This window comes from Myotis nattereri (assembly GCF_964212035.1).
Source record: "Myotis nattereri genome assembly, chromosome: 16".
In the NCBI taxonomy this organism is placed as follows: domain Eukaryota; kingdom Metazoa; phylum Chordata; class Mammalia; order Chiroptera; family Vespertilionidae; genus Myotis; species Myotis nattereri.
The window spans coordinates 56,289,899-56,308,768 of NC_138091.1; the positions used below are offsets into that span (position 1 = coordinate 56,289,899).

General features: G+C 67.4%; 3 protein-coding genes across 6 annotated transcripts; 1 reads left to right on the top strand and 2 right to left on the bottom strand.

Annotated features, from left to right (window-relative positions):
- Window positions 1-2,872: 2,872 nt before the first annotated feature.
- Window positions 2,873-6,138, bottom strand: RFNG (RFNG O-fucosylpeptide 3-beta-N-acetylglucosaminyltransferase; the record flags this gene model as incomplete). Its single annotated transcript, XM_081110428.1, has 8 exons — window positions 2,873-3,482; window positions 3,563-3,648; window positions 4,063-4,228; window positions 4,317-4,405; window positions 4,647-4,800; window positions 4,871-4,973; window positions 5,547-5,595; window positions 5,881-6,138. The coding sequence occupies 8 exons, from the start codon at window positions 6,136-6,138 to the stop codon at window positions 3,377-3,379; spliced, it is 1,011 nt and encodes a 336-aa protein (XP_080966554.1). The 3' UTR covers window positions 2,873-3,376.
- GPS1 (G protein pathway suppressor 1) lies at window positions 6,064-10,182 on the top strand. Of its 2 annotated transcripts, none has more exons than XM_081110394.1 (14): window positions 6,064-6,310; window positions 6,865-6,957; window positions 7,052-7,233; window positions 7,499-7,663; window positions 7,749-7,884; window positions 7,967-8,044; window positions 8,200-8,260; window positions 8,645-8,730; window positions 8,885-8,979; window positions 9,086-9,191; window positions 9,263-9,343; window positions 9,428-9,565; window positions 9,659-9,793; window positions 9,874-10,182. In XM_081110394.1, exons 1-14 carry the CDS (start codon window positions 6,278-6,280, stop codon window positions 9,946-9,948), a joined length of 1,464 nt encoding a protein of 487 aa, XP_080966520.1. In that variant the 5' UTR covers window positions 6,064-6,277; the 3' UTR covers window positions 9,949-10,182. The 2 variants fall into 2 exon arrangements, with proteins under 2 accessions (XP_080966520.1, XP_080966521.1); XM_081110395.1 differs by having other exon boundaries at window positions 6,243-6,310; window positions 8,203-8,260.
- A 173-nt stretch (window positions 10,183-10,355) lies between these two features.
- Window positions 10,356-15,211, bottom strand: DUS1L (dihydrouridine synthase 1 like). Of its 3 annotated transcripts, none has more exons than XM_081110411.1 (14): window positions 15,089-15,211; window positions 14,457-14,705; window positions 13,934-14,042; window positions 13,456-13,506; window positions 13,041-13,153; window positions 12,739-12,821; window positions 12,529-12,632; window positions 12,223-12,367; window positions 11,917-12,013; window positions 11,761-11,846; window positions 11,350-11,495; window positions 11,048-11,085; window positions 10,811-10,886; window positions 10,356-10,708 (listed from the first exon to the last, which is right to left on the bottom strand). In XM_081110411.1, exons 2-14 carry the CDS (start codon window positions 14,691-14,693, stop codon window positions 10,569-10,571), a joined length of 1,425 nt encoding a protein of 474 aa, XP_080966537.1. In that variant the 5' UTR covers window positions 14,694-14,705; window positions 15,089-15,211; the 3' UTR covers window positions 10,356-10,568. The 3 variants fall into 3 exon arrangements, with proteins under 3 accessions (XP_080966537.1, XP_080966538.1, XP_080966539.1); XM_081110412.1 differs by having other exon boundaries at window positions 14,998-15,210; XM_081110413.1 differs by having other exon boundaries at window positions 14,490-14,705; window positions 15,089-15,201.
- Window positions 15,212-18,870: the final 3,659 nt, after the last annotated feature.

Consider the following 18,870-nt stretch of genomic DNA (forward strand, 5'->3'; position numbering starts at 1 on the left):
GGGCAGCAAGGCCCTCTAGGGGCCCGGCCAGGGCAGCAGGAGCAGCAGCGTGGGACCCGCCCCAGCTTGGCTGCCCTCTCACGGGCAGTCTTGTGGGGGAGGTGCGCCAAGGCGAAGCTGGCACCCAGCCCGCAGCTGGGCCCACGTTCCCTGGTGGTGGCCTGGGCTCCAGGGCATCTCCGCTCGCAGACCCTCCGCCCTCTCCAACTGGCAGCAGTCAGATCGCAGACGCTGGGCCTCAGGGAAGGGCAGGTGGCTGCAGGCCGCCGTCCGCGGGGACAGTCCCCTCCTGCGACCACAGGCGGGGTCGGCGGTGGAACTCGCTGGCTTCTGGACTTGGCCCTTCTAACTTCATGGAGGTGAAGTGCGAGCACCCCCAGTCCGACCCTGCGGTTCCGGAGAAAGGCCTCCGTTTATTTATTTAGGCAAATCGACCCCCGCACAGCGGAGGGCCCGGTGGTGGGGACGACAGGGCCGGCTCCCACAGCGGCGAGCAGCGTGGCCGGGGCCTGGCCTGGAGGGGGCGGGGCGGGGCCGTGGAGGCGGAGCTGTCGTCCGGGGCGTGGTCTCGCGTGGGCGTGTCGCTGGGGAGAGCTGGGCGCGGGAACCACCTCTCCGAGCTGCTTTCACCGGGTGCAGGGTGCAGGCTCACTCTTCAACGGCGAATGTAGAACCTAGAAACCTCCCTGCGGCATGAAGGCCCCGCCCCAAGGGCCCACTCCTTTGCACCAGCAACAAGTTGGTATTTTCTCTTAAAAAACAAACCAGCAAAACAACGCCAACCCCTCCCTAGTCCCCCGCCAGCTGCCAGCTGCCACCCACGTGCTGGTTTGCAGGAAAACTTGGGAGAAGCTGTGAGCCCCGTGACGGTGCTCTGGGCCTCAGACCCTGCGGTGGCCAGTCCCCAGCTCCCTCCCAGGCCCCGCCTCGCTGCTCTGCGCCCTTTCTCGCCTGGCCTGGGCTGCTCTGGGAGGGGACTGGCCACGCACACCCCACACGTGGGCACGCTCGCTTCTGCCGCAGGGAGAGGGGCGGGCAGGGGGCTGTGAGGCCCAGGAGAGCCGAGGCTGCAGGGGCCAGGTGTGCGGGGCGGGCCAGGTGAGGACCATCTGGCTTCTAGGAGAGGGGGCAGGAGGGGGTGCGGTGGGGACTGATGCTCAGCCTGCCGCACACCTGTGCCGTGTGTGTGCTGTGACACGGGGGGGGGGGGGGGGGGCCTATGGGAGGGCACGGCTGGGCCTGAACAAAGGCCCTGCAGCTCCAAGTCCCTCCTCGGAGAAGGTGTTTTCCTGAAGGGGTTGCAAACCTTCCTAAAGCAGGTGGGCCAGGCCCTCAGGACACCTGAGCAGATGCAGGCGGAGGCGGAGGCGCGGGGAGGCCCAGGGACAAGTGGGCTGAGGGAAGGGCCAGCCCCCGGTGCTCCTGCAAGAGGCCATTCGACAGGCGGCCGGGCAGGGCCAAGGGCCTCAGGAAGGCCAGGGTGCCCGACCTGCCAGAGACAGAGCCCCCACCAGCCAGGCCCGCCCACCCAGGGCCCGGCTCCCCGCCCTGCTTTGCCCTCCCCCCGCCCCCGCCAGTCCCCCCTGCCCACCCCACACAACTGAGGTGTCGAGTCACTTCGTGCCCCACTCAGGCCCCACGTCACAGCCGGAACCCTGAGCTCTCCCTGCTGGTGCCTCGCCCTCCACCCCAGCTTCTCCGCCCAGCTGGGGGTGCGCTCCTCTGAGGGCCGCCCCCCGGGCTCCGGCGCCCCTGGTGCAGCTCTCGCGCCCGCCGTCTGCTCTGTCACTCGTGCTCCTGACCCCGGGGAGGCAGGGAGACCTCACCCTCCAGCGAGGACGTGAAGAGACACCTCACACCACAGTTGGTTTTCTTCTGGACAATGGGGACTGGAGAGACCCAAGACCCTACAGCCCCGTCTTCCCTGAGGCCGGGGGCCGGGGGGCTCAGCCCTTAAGTGCCACTGCCCCAGAGCCCGAGATGCTGGGCACGGAGCCAGGGTGTGGAGGGTAGCTTCCCCAAGAACCCTGCAGGACCCTGGCCTGGTCTCAGGTGGCCAGCGGTTGGCGGGGCCATAGTCCTAAGCTGACCACCTGGAGGACAGGGCACTCCAGGTCAGGCCCAGCCCTGGGCCTCTGCACTCCCCAAGGGGAGCCCAGTGCAGGGGTGGGGAGAGCTTGCCTAGGGGTGTCTGTGGGCTCAGTGCCCTTTCTGCCCAAAGTACGTCCTGTGTGGAGGGGCACTGGGGCTCCTGGGACCACTGAGCAGGGGTCCTGGGAGCTGACCCCTGGCCGCCTTCCTCGAGCCGAGTGGGGCGCACTGTCCCGAGTTGGAACGTGAGCTCCAAGCCTTTCTGGTCATGTCCGGGTCGGCCAGTTGACTGTGCTTCGCTCGTGAGTCCGGCCGGGCAGCAGGGGCCTGAGTCTCCACACACTCGCCCCATAGCAGGGCGGAGGCGGTTGGCCGGCTGGCGAGGCGTGGAGCGGGGAGGGCTGTGGGCAGAGTCCCTCTGCCAAGGACTAAGTGCTCCGGGCTGGGAAGTGCTCCTCTGACCACCAAGGCCGTGTGGGTGAGTGCAAGGCGATGCCCTTGGGAAAAGCCGCCAGCTCCTCCCGGGACGAGGCCTGGGCAGCAGGTGGGCAGGGATGCAGAGCTTGGGGGGCACCCAGCCTCCTGACCACAGGTGACACCCTGAGGCCCCACCCCTCTCAGGGGCCTGCAGACACAGCCTCACACATGGAGTCCAAGTCCGGGAGCCAGAGGCCTGGGTAGGGGCTGCGGCTCAGAGTCCCCCTGTGGGCTGAACTGCAGGGGCGGGGCCTCCCGGGGAGGAGCCAGGAGCTGCCCGGTCCATTGAGACAGGAGCCAAACAGAAAGGAACAAACTCTTATTCGCTTGTTGCAACAGCAGAGCGAGAGGCAGGGAGGGCTGCGCTGCGCCCCGCACCACCGGGAAGGCACAGGCCGGGGGGCAGCGCGAGGCCGCCCCACCGAAGGGGAGCCCACAAAAGGCTCCCGTCCCCTGGACTTGCAGCCGGGAGAGTCCAGGACTGAGGGCTGAGGCAGAGTGGAGGGGTGTCTTCAAGGTCCCCAGGAAGGGGTCTGGCTGAGGAGCCCGAGAGGGGCCTGCCCGCGGGGTCCCCCAACACGTAGCCTCCACGTGGAGACGCCCAGAGCACGGCTGGCTGGGGCCTCAGCCCTCGAGCGCACTGCCCCGGAGACCGAGATGCCCTGCTGGGCACGGAGCCAGGTGCGGAGGGCCGCTCCCCCCAGGAACCCTGCAGGGAAAGCCTCGGGGAGCCCACTCCCCAGGGCCCGGTCACCTGGGCCTGCGGCCTGGCTACGGGGAGTCAGGTGAGGCCAGGAGGCCGCAGGCTTCATCCGAGAGCCACCCCCTGGGTCAGGGGTCGAGGGTCACTTAGAGGTGAGGTCACAGGACACCAGTCCGTGTCCGGGTAGAGAAGGCAGTGGATGGACTTAAACCTGAGAAAGGGGACGAGGTGTCAGGGTCGAGGGGAGGGCAGCTGGCTCAGAGCTCCTCCCCAGGCCCACGGCCCACTCACCGCGTGGGGTCCTGCTGCAGGCTGAAGCCTCCGGCCACGCTCACCACGTTCCCGGGGTTCTCAGGACCCCCGTAGCTCAAGGTCACCTGGGAGGGGAGGACTTACTCTCCGGACATCCCCTCCAGGGTGCCCACCCGCCTCAGGGTCTGGGCAGGAGGCCGCCTGGTCCCCGGGCCTCGGGGGCAGGTCTGAGGGCACTGAGGGTGCCAGGCTGAGCGGTGCGGCTGGAGGACAGCTGGTGTCCCTGCCCCGAGCCAGGTGCTGTCCCAGGGACCTGGCCTGACTCCCATCACCACCCAGACCACTGCCCGCCGCCCCGCGGCCCCGTCACCAGGGAAGGCAGTGGCTGCCCCTTGCAAACGAGCCCCCACAGGAAACGGGTGCCCCACCACCGCTGGACCCACCTGGCCGCTCCCCCCTCCCTCCCCAGCCCTCGCTCCGCTGGGACAGCTTCTCGGCCAGGCCCTCCGACACCCGCCGAGGCAGGGGACCCGGCCCACCTGCTGGGGCACAGAGTGCGGCGGCAGCCTCTGCAGGTTCTCCAGGTGGGAGTGGAACAGCGGGCAGTGCCGCAGGCGCGCGCCCAGCAGCCCCTCCACGATGTAGCCCACCGTGCAGTCGTCTGGCAGCCGCACCCGCTCGGCCGTGCTCATGAAGCTGCCCAGGCTGGGGGCGGGGGGGCACGGGGGGCGGTCAGCGCTGCCCGCCCTCAGCACCACCTCCCCGGGCAGCAGGCGCCCCCGCGGCCCCTCACCTGGCCCACGGGCTCATCTTGAGGGCAAGGCCTCTGCTGAGGCAGAACCCGGCCCCACCGGTCGCGAACCAGAACTTGACCGTGGTCACCTGGGGAGGAGGGAGCTGCCAGTCAGAGCGAGAGCTCGTCACCCCGACTCTTCGCCGGGACGCCCGGGTGTCAGCACAAGCTGCCCCTCAGCAGCGCCTGGGCCAGGCAGCAGGAGCTCCCGGGCACGGGACAGGGCTGTGGCCGCCTGGGTGCCTGGCCCCAGCGCCTCCCACAGAAGCTCCTGGCCGCCCGCTCCTGACAGGCCCGCCTGGCCCTGCCCGTCCCGGCTCCAGTGCTCACCGTCCCGCCTCCTAGGACCCTCTCGGTGGCCTCGATGGGGTGGTCCAGGCTGGGCCGCCCCAGGTAGACGTCCTGGCTGGGCGAGAAGGTGGACAGCAGCTGCATCAGGCCCTTGGGGTTCACGTAGTTGTCGTCGTCCACGTGGCAGAACCACCTGCGGGGGGGCAGTCTCAGCGGCCGGCCGGGTGGGCCCGGGGCTCCCCGAGGGCGCGGCCACCACACACTTGCGTCCGGACGCGATGAACTGGTCGTACTCCACCGCCATCTTGCAGCACAGCGCCTGGCGGGTGTGCGCGGCCGAGCAGTTGGTGTTGACCACGCGGCTGCCTGGTGGGAGGCACAGGACGTGTGAGGGCCGGAACCAGGCTCCACGAGGTCAGGGCCGAAGGTGGCTGTCAGGCCCGGGGCTGAGCACCGACGGAGGAACCAGGAGGTCCCGGTTCCATTCGGGTCGGGGCACGGCCCGGTTGCCGTCTCCATCCGTGGGGGGGTGGGGGGGGCTGCAGGAGGCGGCCGGCCGGTGCCTCTCTCGTCACGGATGTTTCACTCCCTCTCTCCCTCTCGGAAATCAACACGGATGTTTTCTTATTTTAAAAAAGTGGCTGTCGGCAGGTTTGGTGCCTAGCTCTGCTCAAGGACCGCAGGCTGGGTCCAACCACAGCCCTGGAGGGGCCGCACGGGCTGACCCGGCTGCTGCCCTGGGCCCGCCTGGCATCCCAGCGTGGACGCCCACCGGGTAATGGGCCGGAGCTGGGACCCCCCTGACCAGTGGGGGGCGTGGGAGGGGGGCCTGGGGGAGGCTGTGACCCTGAGCAGGCGGCACCCCGCTGGGGGCGCAGCCGGGGGGGGGGTGACCCCTGGACCCGGGCAGCGGGGGGGGGGGCGGGGGGGGGCACTCACCCGCCTGGAGCTGCAGGTCCGGGTCGTCCCCGTCGGTGAAGATGAAGGTCTGGGGGGAGAGCAGCTGTGAGGCGCAGGCCGGGCCCTGGCCCCAGGGATGGAGGGGACTGCGGGTGGGGCCTCCGAACCGGGTCCCCAGGCCGGACCTGGGCGGGACGGGGGGTGGTCCGGCGGGGAGAGGGGGTGCCCGGCTCCGCCCGTGCCGTCCAAACCGGCACTCACGAAGTTTCCCCGGGCTCGCCCCGTGCCCGCCGGGAGGGGACCCCAAGTCTGGAGCGCAGGAGGGGCCGGAGGGGGGCCGCTGGGCCGCGGCGCGGGCGGGGGGCGGGCGCACCTGCGGGCGGGCGCGGGAGATCCAGGTGCGCAGCAGCAGCCGCAGGCGCGGCCCGTGGTTCCTGCGCGTCGTCTTGACCGCGATGAAGACGTCGTCGGGCCGCAGGCGGGGCGCGCGGGGGCCGGGGGCGGGCGCCGACGGGGGCGCGCGGGCCGGGGCGGGCGCGCGGGGCAGCGGCAGCGGCAGCAGCAGCAGCGCGGCCAGGGCGGCGGCCAGCGCGAGGCAGGCCCGGCACAGCGCCCCCCGCGCGCGGCTCATACGGCCGCCGACCCGCCGGCAGCGCCCCGGCCAGGAGCGCCGCGGCCCCTTTAAGAGCCGCCCCGCCCGCTCCGCGACCCGGAAGCGGAGGCCGCGCTGCCCCGGAAGTGGACGGCGCACCGCGGCGGGCTGGGCCAAGATGCCGCTGCCGGTTCAGGTGTTTAACTTACAGGTAACGAGCCGCGGCCCGCGGCCCCTTCGTGCCCCAGCCACCGGGCCGGAGCCGAGGCCGAGGCCGGCCGAGCGGCCCGCGCGTCCGCCCCCGCCCCGCAGTCTGGTCCCGCGCGTCGGGCGGGTCCTCGGCGCTCACGCTCTCCCCCCGCGGTCGCCTGCCCGCTCGCTTCGTGTCGGGGGCGGGGGTGCAGGCATCGGGACAGGATGCGGGGGGGCCCGCGCCCCGCCCCTCGCGGTGGGACGGCCGGGGACTGCGGCCTGAGCGCCAGCCTGTCGGCCTGGACGCTGCTCCACGAGGTACCGTCGGGGCTCGGGCCCGGCCGGAGGCAGCACCGGCCGCTCGGGACGCTCCCGGATGGAGGTCGCGCGGAGGAGGCTGCGCCGGATGGTGGCGGGGCCGCCCCGCTCCGAGGGGGCTTCGCATCGCCCTGCGAGGAGCCCTCCTGACGGCGGTGCCGAGCCGGGGCGGGAGGCGGGCAGCGTGGGCTCGGGGCACAGGGAGGGACGCCCGCCCCGGGCAGCCCGGCCCGAGGTGACCGGCGCCTGTTGCAGGGGGCGGTGGAGCCCATGCAGATCGACGTGGACCCGCAGGAGGACCCGCAGAACGCGCCCGATGTCAACTACGTGGTGGAGAACCCCACCCTGGTAGGAGGTCCGGGGCGCAGCGCCGCTGGGTCCGGGCCGGGCACCTCGGACCCTCCAGCCAACCCGCTGGGCCCCTGACGCAGCCCCTCCGCAGGACCTGGAGCAGTACGCCGCCAGCTACAGCGGCCTGATGCGCATCGAGCGGCTGCAGTTCATCGCTGACCACTGCCCCCCGCTGCGGGTGGAGGCCCTGAAGATGGCCCTGTCCTTCGTGCAGAGGACCTTCAACGTGGACGTGTACGAGGAGATCCACCGGAAGCTCTCGGAGGCCACCAGGTGAGCCGGGGCCTCGGAGGAGGTGCCCGCCTGGCTGGGGAGGGGGCACTCCTGTGCCTGCAAGGCCAGCCCCACCCCCACGCGGTCACTGCAGCGCAGCCCGGCCTCCCTGGCTGAAGGGCCGGAGGGGCGGGGGGGCATCCTGACGTCGGGGCCACAGCACTCTGCCCGTGGGTCTCCCCCGCACCCCCGTTTCCCGCCCAGGGGTGCTCCCACCAGAGGCCCTCCTGCTGGCACATCAGCCCTGACGCCCGTCCTTCCTCAGGGACCTGCAGAGCGCGCCGGACGCCATCCCCGAGAGTGGGGTGGAGCCCCCGCCCCTGGACACGGCCTGGGTGGAGGCCACACGGAAGAAGGCCCTGCTGAAGCTGGAGAAGCTGGACACGGACCTGAAGAACTACAAGGGCAACTCCATCAAGGAGAGCATCAGGTGCCCCCCTGGGCCGGGGAGGGTGGCAGGGAGGCCGGGGCCACGCCGGGCGCCAGGCGGTGTGCACTCACCCCCCGGCCCACAGGCGCGGCCACGACGACCTGGGCGACCACTACCTCGACTGTGGGGACCTCAGCAACGCCCTCAAGTGTTACTCCCGGGCCCGGGACTACTGCACGAGCGCCAAGCACGTCATCAACATGTGCCTCAACGTCATCAAGGTGGGCGCAGGCGCAGGTGGGGTGGCCACGCCCTGGCCGGGGTACCCCAGGCTGAGTCTGTCCCCGCCCGCCCGCCTTCCAGGTCAGCGTCTACTTGCAGAATTGGTCTCACGTGCTGAGCTACGTCAGCAAGGCCGAGTCCACTCCCGAGATTGCAGAGGTAACCAGGGCTTGCCGCCCCCCCCACCACTGCCGCCCCCTGGGCCTGGTCCTCCCGTCTGCCTTGGCCATCTTCCGGCCGGACCGGGGGTCAGCCTGGCCGTCGGGGAGGGTGTGGAGGCACAAGTGGCTCATATATGTCGCCTTCCCCTGCAGCAGCGAGGGGAGCGGGACAGCCAGACCCAGGCCATCCTCACCAAGCTGAAGTGTGCTGCAGGTGAGGGCCGGGCGGGCCAGGGGCCCCACCACGGACCCTGGGCGCCTCCACGGAGGTGGCCTGTGTGCTTGTGCTGCTGTCCTCACAGTTGGGCAGACCCTTGTGCCCCACGCATAGGTGGGCGCTGCCCGGCTCAGGTCCCAGTGCAGGCCAGCGTGACCAGTGGTTAGCAGTGCAGACATCGCCTCTGACGGTCGCTGTCAGGGCCAGTCCCCACCCGAGTCCCCTGCAGCCGTGACCAGCTGTGCTGGCTCCCGGGCGCCTGGCCCAGGAGGGGACCACGTGGTGCTATGGCAGTCACTCCCCTCATGGCAGAGCTTCTGGCCCTGAGGCGGGGGCAACCCTGGAGCCACCGGTCTCACGCTCCCCCCTCCCTCCCATCAGGGCTGGCGGAGCTGGCTGCGCGCAAGTACAAGCAGGCGGCCAAGTGCTTCCTGCTGGCTTCCTTCGACCACTGCGACTTCCCGGAGGTGAGGGGCCTCCTGGCAGGAGAGGGCTCCTGGTTGGGCTTTGTTGGGGGGTCTCTCCCAGCAGCATTCGGAGTGGCTGTGGGGGACCAGCCCTGGCTCTGGGCTTTCCTGCCTTTTGTCCAGACGGGCAGTGACCCCTGTCCCTGCCCCTCAGCTGCTGTCCCCCAGCAACGTGGCCGTGTACGGCGGCCTTTGCGCCTTGGCCACCTTCGACCGGCAGGAGCTGCAGCGCAACGTCATCTCCAGCAGGTGGGGGTGCAGGGCCCCGTGTCCCTGGCCACCATCCTCTGGGGGTGCAGGGTAGACGGCAGGGGGAGGGGGAGGCAGGGCGGCTCTGAGGAGGTGGACCCCGCAGCTCTTTCAAGCTGTTCCTGGAGCTGGAGCCCCAGGTCCGGGACATCATCTTCAAGTTCTACGAGTCCAAGTACGCCTCGTGCCTGAAGATGCTGGACGAGATGAAGGTGAGGGCTGCCTGGCTAGAGGTGGGGGGGCGGGGGCTGGGGCTGCAGCTCCTGACCCTCTTTCTCGTCAGGACAACCTGCTCTTGGACATGTACCTGGCCCCCCACGTCAGGACCCTGTACACCCAGATCCGCAACCGCGCCCTCATCCAGGTAGGTGGGGGGGTGGGGCGCAGGCCCAGGTGGGGCTACGGGTGCACCTGGAGGCCGGGTAGGTGACACCTGCTTGCTCTGCAGTATTTCAGCCCCTACGTGTCAGCCGACATGCGCCGGATGGCCACCGCCTTCAACACCACGGTGGCTGCGCTGGAGGACGAGCTGACACAGCTCATCCTGGAGGGGCTCATCAACGCCCGCATCGACTCCCACAGCAAGGTGCCTCCCCCAGGGCGAGGCGGTCCCAGCGAGGTGGCCCCCCATGGCAAGGCGGGGGGATCTGGTCCCACTGACCCGCTGCCAACCCTGCAGATCCTATACGCGCGCGACGTGGACCAGCGCAGCACCACCTTTGAGAAGTCCCTGCTCATGGGCAAGGAGTTCCAGCGCCGTGCCAAAGCCATGATCCTGCGGGCAGCCGTGCTGCGCAACCAGATCCACGTCAAGGTGAGGGGGGGCGGCACGGGGGGCGGGGGCGGCACAGCCGGGCACACACACCTGGGCCCACGGCCTTGTCTCCATTGCAGTCCCCTCCCCGAGAAGGGAGCCAGGGGGAGCTGACGCCGGCCAACAGCCAGTCCCGGATGAGCACCAACATGTGAGGGTGCCTGCCGGGCCCTCCAGGAGGATCTGCACACCCTGCCCCCAGCTCCCAGCACTTCTGGAGGAGCCGCTGGGTTCCCGCCCTCGGCCCCCTGCCTGGACGCCTGTGTGACCCCATCTCCGCTTGCCCCACGGAGGAGGGGTGTCTGGAAGGCGAGGCCTCGGCCTCCTGCTCTCACATGTGGGGTTGCAGGTAGTTGTGAACCTTAGTCCATTAAAAGCAGCCTCCCCTGAACTGTTCTGTGTCCGGCTCTTGTGGTTGGGCTGGGGGAGGGCTAGGCCTTGTCCCTGGGCCCCTTGCATCCAGGCAGCAAAGGCCCAGCCTGTGCAAGGCGTGGGTCCAGGCAGGAGGGGCTCCTCCCTCCCAGCGGGGCTGTGGTCAGGGCACGCTGGCGCACTCTGCACGCACGTCTCTGAAGGTTTATTGTTCACTTTAGGGCACACGGTGCGAGGTCAGGGCAGGTCCAGCCTGGGAACACTCGCCGGGGCCGCGCTCAGCCCGGTGTGGCCGAGGGGTGTGGAGGAGCAGGAGGTTCCCTGAGTGAAGGCGTCTCCTTAGGGGTGGGGGGCTTCGCACAGTCCTGAGCCTGGAGGGGCGGGCGGCGGCCTCTGGCGGCCTTCAGGCCAGGGCACTGCCCAGGACCTCCGGGAAGCCGCCTGGGTCCCCGGGCCCTGCCTGCGGGGGCTCCTGCAGCTGGGGCTGGGCCCCCTTCCAGGCCAGCGATTTCTCCAGTTTGGTTTTAAAAAGCAATCCGTGACCTGGCAGAGGGGATGGGGGAGGTTTTGGGGCTCAGGAGGTCACAGGTCCCACTGCCCGAGGGGTCGGGGGAGGGAATAAGGGCTCGGGGGCAAGTGCCTCACCTGGGCAGTCCGCAGTCTCTTTGAAAGCTCGCTTCTTGCAGCAGCCCCGGCACAGGTTAAACACACACCTGTTGCCCTGGACACAGAAAAGCTACTGAGCTGTCAGTGGGCTGTGCTGAGGCCAGGGCCTCCCAGGCCCCCAGCTGTACTCCCTGCAGAGAGGGTTAGCAGGGACCACCCTGCCCACGCCCCTGGGGCTGAGCCCCGCTGGGCAGCACTGCAGAAAGGGCAGCTCACCTTGGGGTTCCCACACTGGTCGCACTTTGCGTATTTTGCTGGGAAAAGAACACAAGGGCGTCCTGGTGAGCCAGGGGAGCAGCCCCCATGGCCCCACGCAAAGCCTGTGGGCCCCCGTCTGCTGTGGCCGCCGGGCCACTCGGGCAGCCAACATGCAGACTTGGTGCCCAGAACCCCAGGCCCTCGTCCTTCCCCCAAGGGCTCAGACTGCGGCCATGGCTGGGTCTCCCAGTCCCTCAGGAAGGCGGTCCCAAGCCCACAGCCTCTCCGAGTGCCTCAGGGCGGCAGCTGCCCCAGCTTACGCTTCAGCGAGGGGTCGAAGGTCTTGTGGGGGTTCCTCAGCTGCTTCTTCTGCTTGTTCTTGGACAGGACGTCTGCGCCACCCTCCTCCTCCTCCAGGGCCCGCTTACTGCGGGCGCCTGTGTTCTCCTTGCTCCCCTCCTTGGGCCTGGACGGGAAGGGCAGGGGCAGAGCTGAGAGGCCCCACATCCGAGCTCTCAGGCTGCTGGCTGGGCCAGCGTGGAGCCACGGGCACCGGGACTCTGGGGTCTGACCTCTAAGCCTAGGCAGGGCTGTGGCCACGGATGGGGTCAGAGGGAAAAGATGTAAAACCTAATCATCCACAAGTAGGGGAGCCGCTGGGCACCTGGGAGGATGGGGCAGAGCGGGCCGGGCCCTCCTGTGCCCTGCCCGACCCGCGCCCGCATGCTCACCCCGGCCGGAAGTAGGGCTGGCAGATCCAGTGGAAGAAAGGCAGGCCGCCCGAGGGCTCCTCCCCCTCCTGCCGCAACATGTCCTCCTGCAAAAGGCCAGGGTCCCCGTCACCAGCCAGTCCCAGAGGCACCGGGCGGCTCCCAGCCCTCACATGCCTGACACCGCAGCTTCAGCTCCTGGCTCACGGCGGCCACGCCCTCCAGGGTCTTCGCCTTGGCGAGCTCCTCGCGAAGCTGCTGGTGCACCTGCAGCCTGAGACAGACGCCATAAGCGGGCCTGCCCCCCGACCGAGCCCCGGGCCGCGGGGAGCTGCCCTCTCCCACCCAGGCTGCCTCCCCGTCACCCAGCCCCTCAAAGCCTGATTTGGTGGCCAACCACCGATACGTTTCTGGAAACCTCGCCTGGAAACCCCGTGCCCAGGTGGGGCTCAGGCTGACGGGTCTGCCTCGGGGGGCACTCACGTGTGGTGCCACAGCTTGAAGAGGTGGGCCCGGACGCAGGACAGCGGGCAGGGGTGCTGGCGCACCAGGTCCAGGTACTCCTCGGCCAGCTCCCACACGGCAGGGCTGCGGCCCTCGAACAGCGCGGGGTTGTGCAGGTTGCCCTCTGCGGGAGGGGGAGGGGCTGAGCTCAGGGTGCCCCATCCCACCAAGAGCAAGGCTGCTGCCAGCTCCGGGCACAAGGACAGCGCGAGGCCCGAGGCTGCTCAGCTGGGCCGGTGGCGTCACCATGTGGACACTGGGCCGTGGGCGGTGGCGCGGCCTTACCTGCACTCATGACCCCCTGCACCCCCGTATCCCGCAGGCAGCGCTCCACGTCCTGCAGGCACTGGATGTTCCCGTTGGCAAACACAGGGATGGCCACGGCCTTCCTGCTGGGGAGCAGGGCGCACTCAGCCGAGGAGACTGGGGGGCCACCCTCAGGGCAGCACCCAGCCCCGATGTATCCCGGTCGCCTAGAGGCCCCACCCCACTCACCGCACGGCCCTGATGTGCTCCCAGGACGCGGCGCCGGACAGAGGCCCCTTCTGCTCCTTGGTGCGCCCGTGCACCGTCAGCAGCTAGGACACAGCAGGGCCGGCTCAGCGCCGGGCAGCACGGCTCTCAGTCCCTGCCCCCCTGACCCCACCCGGGCTGCCCTCGGGGCCGGCTGACGCCCTGCGGTGCGACCAGGGTGCAGGTGAGGAGCCTAGTCCCCGTCAAGGCCACTGTGACTCCTGTCGCCCCCGAGGGTGAGCTCTCCTGGGACACACCTGGGAGCAGGACCCCCGGCCCCTCACCTGGCAGCCAGCCTTCTCCAGCATCTGGGCGTACCTCACGGTCTTGTCAATCTCTGGGAAGACCCGGATCTTGCACGTGACCGGGACAGAAAGCTGCTCGTGGGCCCGCTGAACTGCGGAAGGAGGTGGCTTCTGAGAAGCGGGTGCTCGCCCTTGGGAGGTGGTGGGGGCCCACAGCTAAGCCCCCAAAGCAGCACAGGCCCAGTGCAGACGGCTGCTACTTGACGCAGCGGAGAGACCCGCCTCCGCACCGCAGGGCAGTGGAGGCGCCAGGACTGGGCGAGGACCCTGCCCCCTGCACGCGACAGGCCGACAGGCCACAGCCAGGCGAGCGCTGTGGCCACGAGGTCTGCTGGCCACTGTCCTCTCCTTCGCCCAACCACACGCAGCCGGGCACCCACACGCGCCCACTCACTCATTCTCTGGAGCAGGTCCCACTCCTCCTGCAGGAAGGCGCCGTAGTGACCTGCAGTGACAAAGGTGGCTGTCGTCCCCCTCCTCCCGTGTCCACACGGGCTGAGAGCCGACCTGCCAGGCTGGCCCCGCGCTCCCTGCATGGGCTGCGCACCATCTTCTGAGCCCGCGGGCCGGGGGCTCCCCGAGGGGCTGTCTCCAGGGAGATGGCCACTGAGCAGTTTCTCAGTGTCAGACTTGGCGGCTCTGTCTGCCCAGCTGCCCAGGCTCACGGGCGCCGACGGCAGGCCCGCCCCACAGCCTCTGACCACCAGCAACTCCCCAGGCCCCACCCCAGGGGAACAGCCGCTGGGGCTGCGGCAGCAAAACACATTCATCCAGGGGGAGCCTGTCCACCTCCCAGGCACTTGGGCGAGTGGGGCCGCTGAGAGCCCGCAGCCCTGCCCCACCTGGAGCCTCGCCCGGCCCCAGCGACTCACCCCGCTTGGCTATCATCTGGGGGCAGCCCAAGTTCAGGTCGATGGCATCACAGTAGTCCTGCGCCAGGAGCGCCGCCTGGACAAACACCTCCGGGTCGTTGGCACAGAACTGCGGGAGACGGGACCATCACCAGGAACCGGAGCCAGGCCCTGGCCCTTGGCGGCCCACGGGGTTCACGTGGGATCCCGTGGGATCCCAGCGGGGGTGTGTCCAAGGGGCTGACGATAGGCTGGCCTCCTGTCCTAAATGCTTACAAGACGACTGAGTTGGGACACACCCCCCCCTCTCCCCCCTCACTGTCCTGGTGAAGGGCAGCGTGAGGGCGCCCGGGGGAGGTCAGGGGGCTACAGCCCTCTCCTCGCAGCCAACTGTCCATTCGCCAAGGTCTGAGCAAGCAGCGCCCAGAAGGGGTCGAGCTCTGAGAAAGAGCTGCAGGTGCGCCGGCTGCCACAGCACCGCCCCCTCCGCTCCGATCAGAGCTGAGACCCAGGTGCTCCCCGGTGTGCGGCTGGGTCCCCGCACCTGCACAATGAGGGGCCGGTCCTCGGGGCACACCTCGCAGTACAGGTTCTCCTTCCGGTAGTTGGCGTCGCGGACGAAGACCTGGGCGTGCAGCATGGGCGTGTAGCAGAGCTGGGCCCCGTGGCGGCGACTCAGCAGCCTCCAGGCCAGCTCGCTCTGGTCCACCATGGGGGCCACCACGTGGCGGGCCCCCCCCAGGGTGCGGCTCCAGAACTCGAAGCCCTGCAGCTTTGGCATCGCGTCTCCACTCTGCGGAGGGGGAGGGGGTCAGCGGCCGGAGGGGGAGGGGGCGGGCCCGGGGCGGGGGAGGGGGACGTCCCTGGAGACCTAAACCGGGCCCGCCGCCCAGCCCCTCGGCTGCCACCGGTGAGCTCCGCTGCAGCGCCCCTGCTCCCCCGGCGGGACCACCTCTCCGCACCGGGACCGGGGACCGGGCCCGCTCCTCCCCCGGAGCCGGGCTGCGGCCGCCAGCGCTTTAGTGACCGAGAGCCCAGCGGGGCGTCGGGCGCCTCTGGAAACGGAAACGACACGTAAAAGCCACCTGGGCGCCGCTGTGGCCCCGAGCGCAGGGCCCGCGGGCCACGGGCAGGAGTCAGGCGGCGGCCGCGGCCAGGACCCCGCGGGAAGCGCACCTGAGGGGCCAAGCTCGGGGCGGGGGCCTCGGGGCGGGGTCCTCGGGGCGGCGTGCGGGGCTCCGGGCTCGCGCAGGGCCGCTGCCACGGGGCCGCCGCCGAGCCCAGGGCTCCGCGCCGGGGCCGCCGGAAGGTGCCTCCGCCAGGGCGGTCCGGGCGGCCGTGGTGCAGCCGGAAATGCGCCCTCGGGAAACCGAGCCCGGCCGAGGAGAGGCCCGCACGCGAGGAGGGCCGGATCGGGGTCGGAGGTCAGAGGCCGGAGGTCGGCTCGGCCCTGCGCGAGTCCGGTCCGAGCACGTGGTCCCGGATCCTACGGCCCCTCCTACCTCCGTCTCCCCACCAACTCCTGCGCCCAGGTCCCGCCTCCTCACTCCGCGCCCCAAAAAGCTCGGGCCGCCCAGCCCTGCGCCATGGTCCCTTCCCGGGTCCCTGATGGTCGGAGTCCCCCGCGTGACCGAGGTCAGGGTCAGAGTCAGGGCCAGGGGTCCGGGCCAGGGTTAGGGTTCGGGGGGTCAGGGTGACAGCGCGGAGGCAGACGCTGGGGCTGGGAATCGGCCTGGAGGTGCCAAGAGGCACAGGACCCCATTATTCATGGTGTTCGCCGAGGTCCCGCAGGCCCGGGCCGGTGTTGCAAGAAGAAAAGCCGCTGTAAAAGGACGAGAGCCCGGCGGTGGCCCAGGGGCTGAGCGGCGACCTGTGAACCAGGAGGTCAGGGTTCGATTGCGGGTCGGGGCCCAGGCCCGGGTGCAGGCTCATCCCCAGTGGGGGGGGGAGGGTGGTGGTGCAGGAGGCGGCCCATCATGTTTCTGTCTCTCTCCCTCTGAAATCAGTAAAAATATATTATTTTTAAAAAGGTAGGCCCTAACCGGTGTGGCTCAGTGGATAGAGCGTCGGCCTGCGGACTGAAAGGTCCCGGGTTCGATTCCGGTCAAGGGCATGTACCTGGGTTGTGGGCACATCCCGGTAGGAGGTGTGCAGGAGGCAGCCGATCGATGTTTCTAACTCTCTATCCCTCTCCCTTCCTCTCTGTAAAGAATCAATAAAATATATTTAAAAAGAAAAAGGTAGCTGTGCCTTGGGGCCTGGATGGGTCCGTTGCTCCGAGAAGATGAAGGACAGGACGTGCTCTGATTTGGTTGCTGTGCCGGCCCCTGGCCCCTGGCCCCTGGCCCCTGGCCCCTGGGGAGTTTGCCTCAGGAATGCTGACCGCTCTCCAGCCCGGGGCGGGCGGAGCTGGGTTTCACACCATTAAACATTAATGGCCTTGTTATGGGACTTCAAGATCCAGGAGGGAGACACACACCAGACCCTGCAGCCATCCCCGCTCCCCGCTCGCAGCCTCTCCTCCGCATCCCCACGGGAGGTTTTCATGGAGGACCTGCTGCCCCCACGCTGCCTGCGTGACTGGAGTCAACGCTCGTGTAGGCCTCAACCCTGTCTCTGCCACAGCCAAGACAACGGTGGGCACATTGTTACAAGCAGCCATTCCAGGACCCCAGCAGTTGACCAAAGGCATAGATATTTGAGAAACTTTTTTTAAGTTACCCAATGCCAGTGAGAACTAAGAACATGGGCGTCTGCAGAGTTTTTTATGGGCTCCTTTCATCTCCTTCCAGGGGGACCGGTCTGGGGACCCGCAACTCCTACGTAGGGAGAAGAATGCATGGCCTGGTGTGGGAGGGCGTCTTCATCAAGAACAGATGTGAGCCCAGCCATCATGGCTCAGTGGTTGAGCGTCCACCTATGCACCCGGAGGTCAGCGTTCGATTCTGTGTCAGGGCAGACGCCGGGGTGGCTGGCTCGACCCCCAGCAGGGGGTGTGCAGGCGGCAGCCGAGCCAGGATTCTCTCTCATCATTGATGTCTCTCTCCCTCTCCCTTCCTCTCTGAAATCAGTAAAAATATAGTTTTAAAAAATAAAATGGTGCTGGTTTCAGCAGCACAGACACTAAAATGGAAACAGTAGAAAGATTAGCATGGCCTCTTGCAAAGGTGACACACAACTTCGTGAAGCATAAAAAATAAACTAATAAATAAAACCTCATAAACTAGGAATAGAGGAACTTTCTAAACATGGCAGAGAATCTACAAAAAAAAAAAAAAAGACACCAAAACCACAATTACTATCACAGGTGATGATGGGCGAAATGCCTTTCCTCCGAGGCCAGGATGCCTGCTCTCGCCAGCCTTCCTCAAAGCAGCGCTGGCAGCTCAGCCAGCTCAATAGGCGAGAAAAGAAAGAAGAGGTGTCTGGATGGGAACAAGGAAAACGCCCCGTTCTGCACACGGTGTGATTGTCTACAGAGACATCCCTAAGGAACCTAAAAAGAAAACATTCAAACAGCCCAGCCCGACGAGTCCAGTGAGGTTCGCGCACAAACATCCACCGCAGTTCAGAGAATAGTTGACTAGAGGGAGGGAGAGGGAGAGAAACACTGATGTGATCAGCTGCCTCCCGCGTGCCCTCCACTGGGGGTCGAGCCCGAAACGAGGGCCTGTGCCCTGACCAGGAATGGAACCGGTGACCTCTTGGCTCCTGGGTCCACTCTCAACCACTGAGAACACTGGCCAGGCCATAATAGGTTTTTTTTTGGTGTAATTTGCCGTTCATCTGGAGTTTCTTTTTGTGGAAAAGTTCATTTTTTTCAATGAATGCAGGGTTATTCTGGTTGTCTACTTCTTCGTCTTGTGTGGGATTTGCTCACTTCATTTAAGTTGTTTGGCATAAAGTTGTTCATAATAATCCTTGTGTATAATCTTAGTGATATCACTTGTCATTCCCCCCCCCCCCCCCATACACCCAAGCTCTCCTGGCCTAAGGTTTATGAATTATTGGTTCTCACAGAACTTGTGTGTGTGTGTGTGTGTACGCACGCGTGCGCCCCAAAACCTGGGAATGAATCTAAGAACTAGTCTTGGTTTCACTCATTTTGTTTTTTACATGGATTTTTACTCTGATGTGTTAGTTCCTCTTGTACTAAGTTTGGGTCTCATTTGGTCTTTTCTTTAGTTTCTTAAGGTGGAATCTGAAGTCACTGATTGGAGAAATGGTTTCTTTTTGACGTTGGCCTTTCCTTCCTGCTATGGATCTCCCCTGAGCACCATGAGCCGAACCCCACATTTTTACAAGTTTCCGTTTAAAACCCTAATTTGCACGCTGATCTCTCCTTTAACCAGAGTTAGAAGTGGTTCCTAAGTGTTCGAGGAGAGTCAAGGGCTTTTTGCCAACGACTCTCATTCCATGCAGTTGCGGTCAGAGAAAATGTGTTATAGGAAGTGAATCCTTTAGAATTTGACTCGTTTTACGACCCAGAACGTGGCCCATCTTGGCCAAGGTCCCCCATGAACTTGCTGGGCAACCTGGTTCCTCGCTCACCGCCTCCTGCTGCCCATCGCAGAGCGGGGGTGGGTGTGTGTGTGTGGGGGGTACCTCCAGCCTCACCCGTTCCCTTCTGCTTCCCAGAACAGAGGCTCGAGGGGCCAGCGTGTCGGACTGTCATCTCGTCGGGTTCACCGTGGCACGGCCTTGTCCCTCATGCACTTCTGCTCTGGAACCTCTGATAGGAAGGTCCCAGCTCCAGAAACCCTCACAGCTTTAGCGTGTAGCACACAAATCAGAACCTCCTTCCTTCTGTGGCTGAGCGACTGCCCATCGCGGCCCCGCCCACCTGTGGACAGACACCCGCTGCTCCCTCCTTGGCTGTTGGGAGAGTGAAGCTGTGGGCCGAGCCGTTTCCGGGTCTGTTTGGGCACAAACGGGAGTGGGGCTGTGGGCTCAGGCGG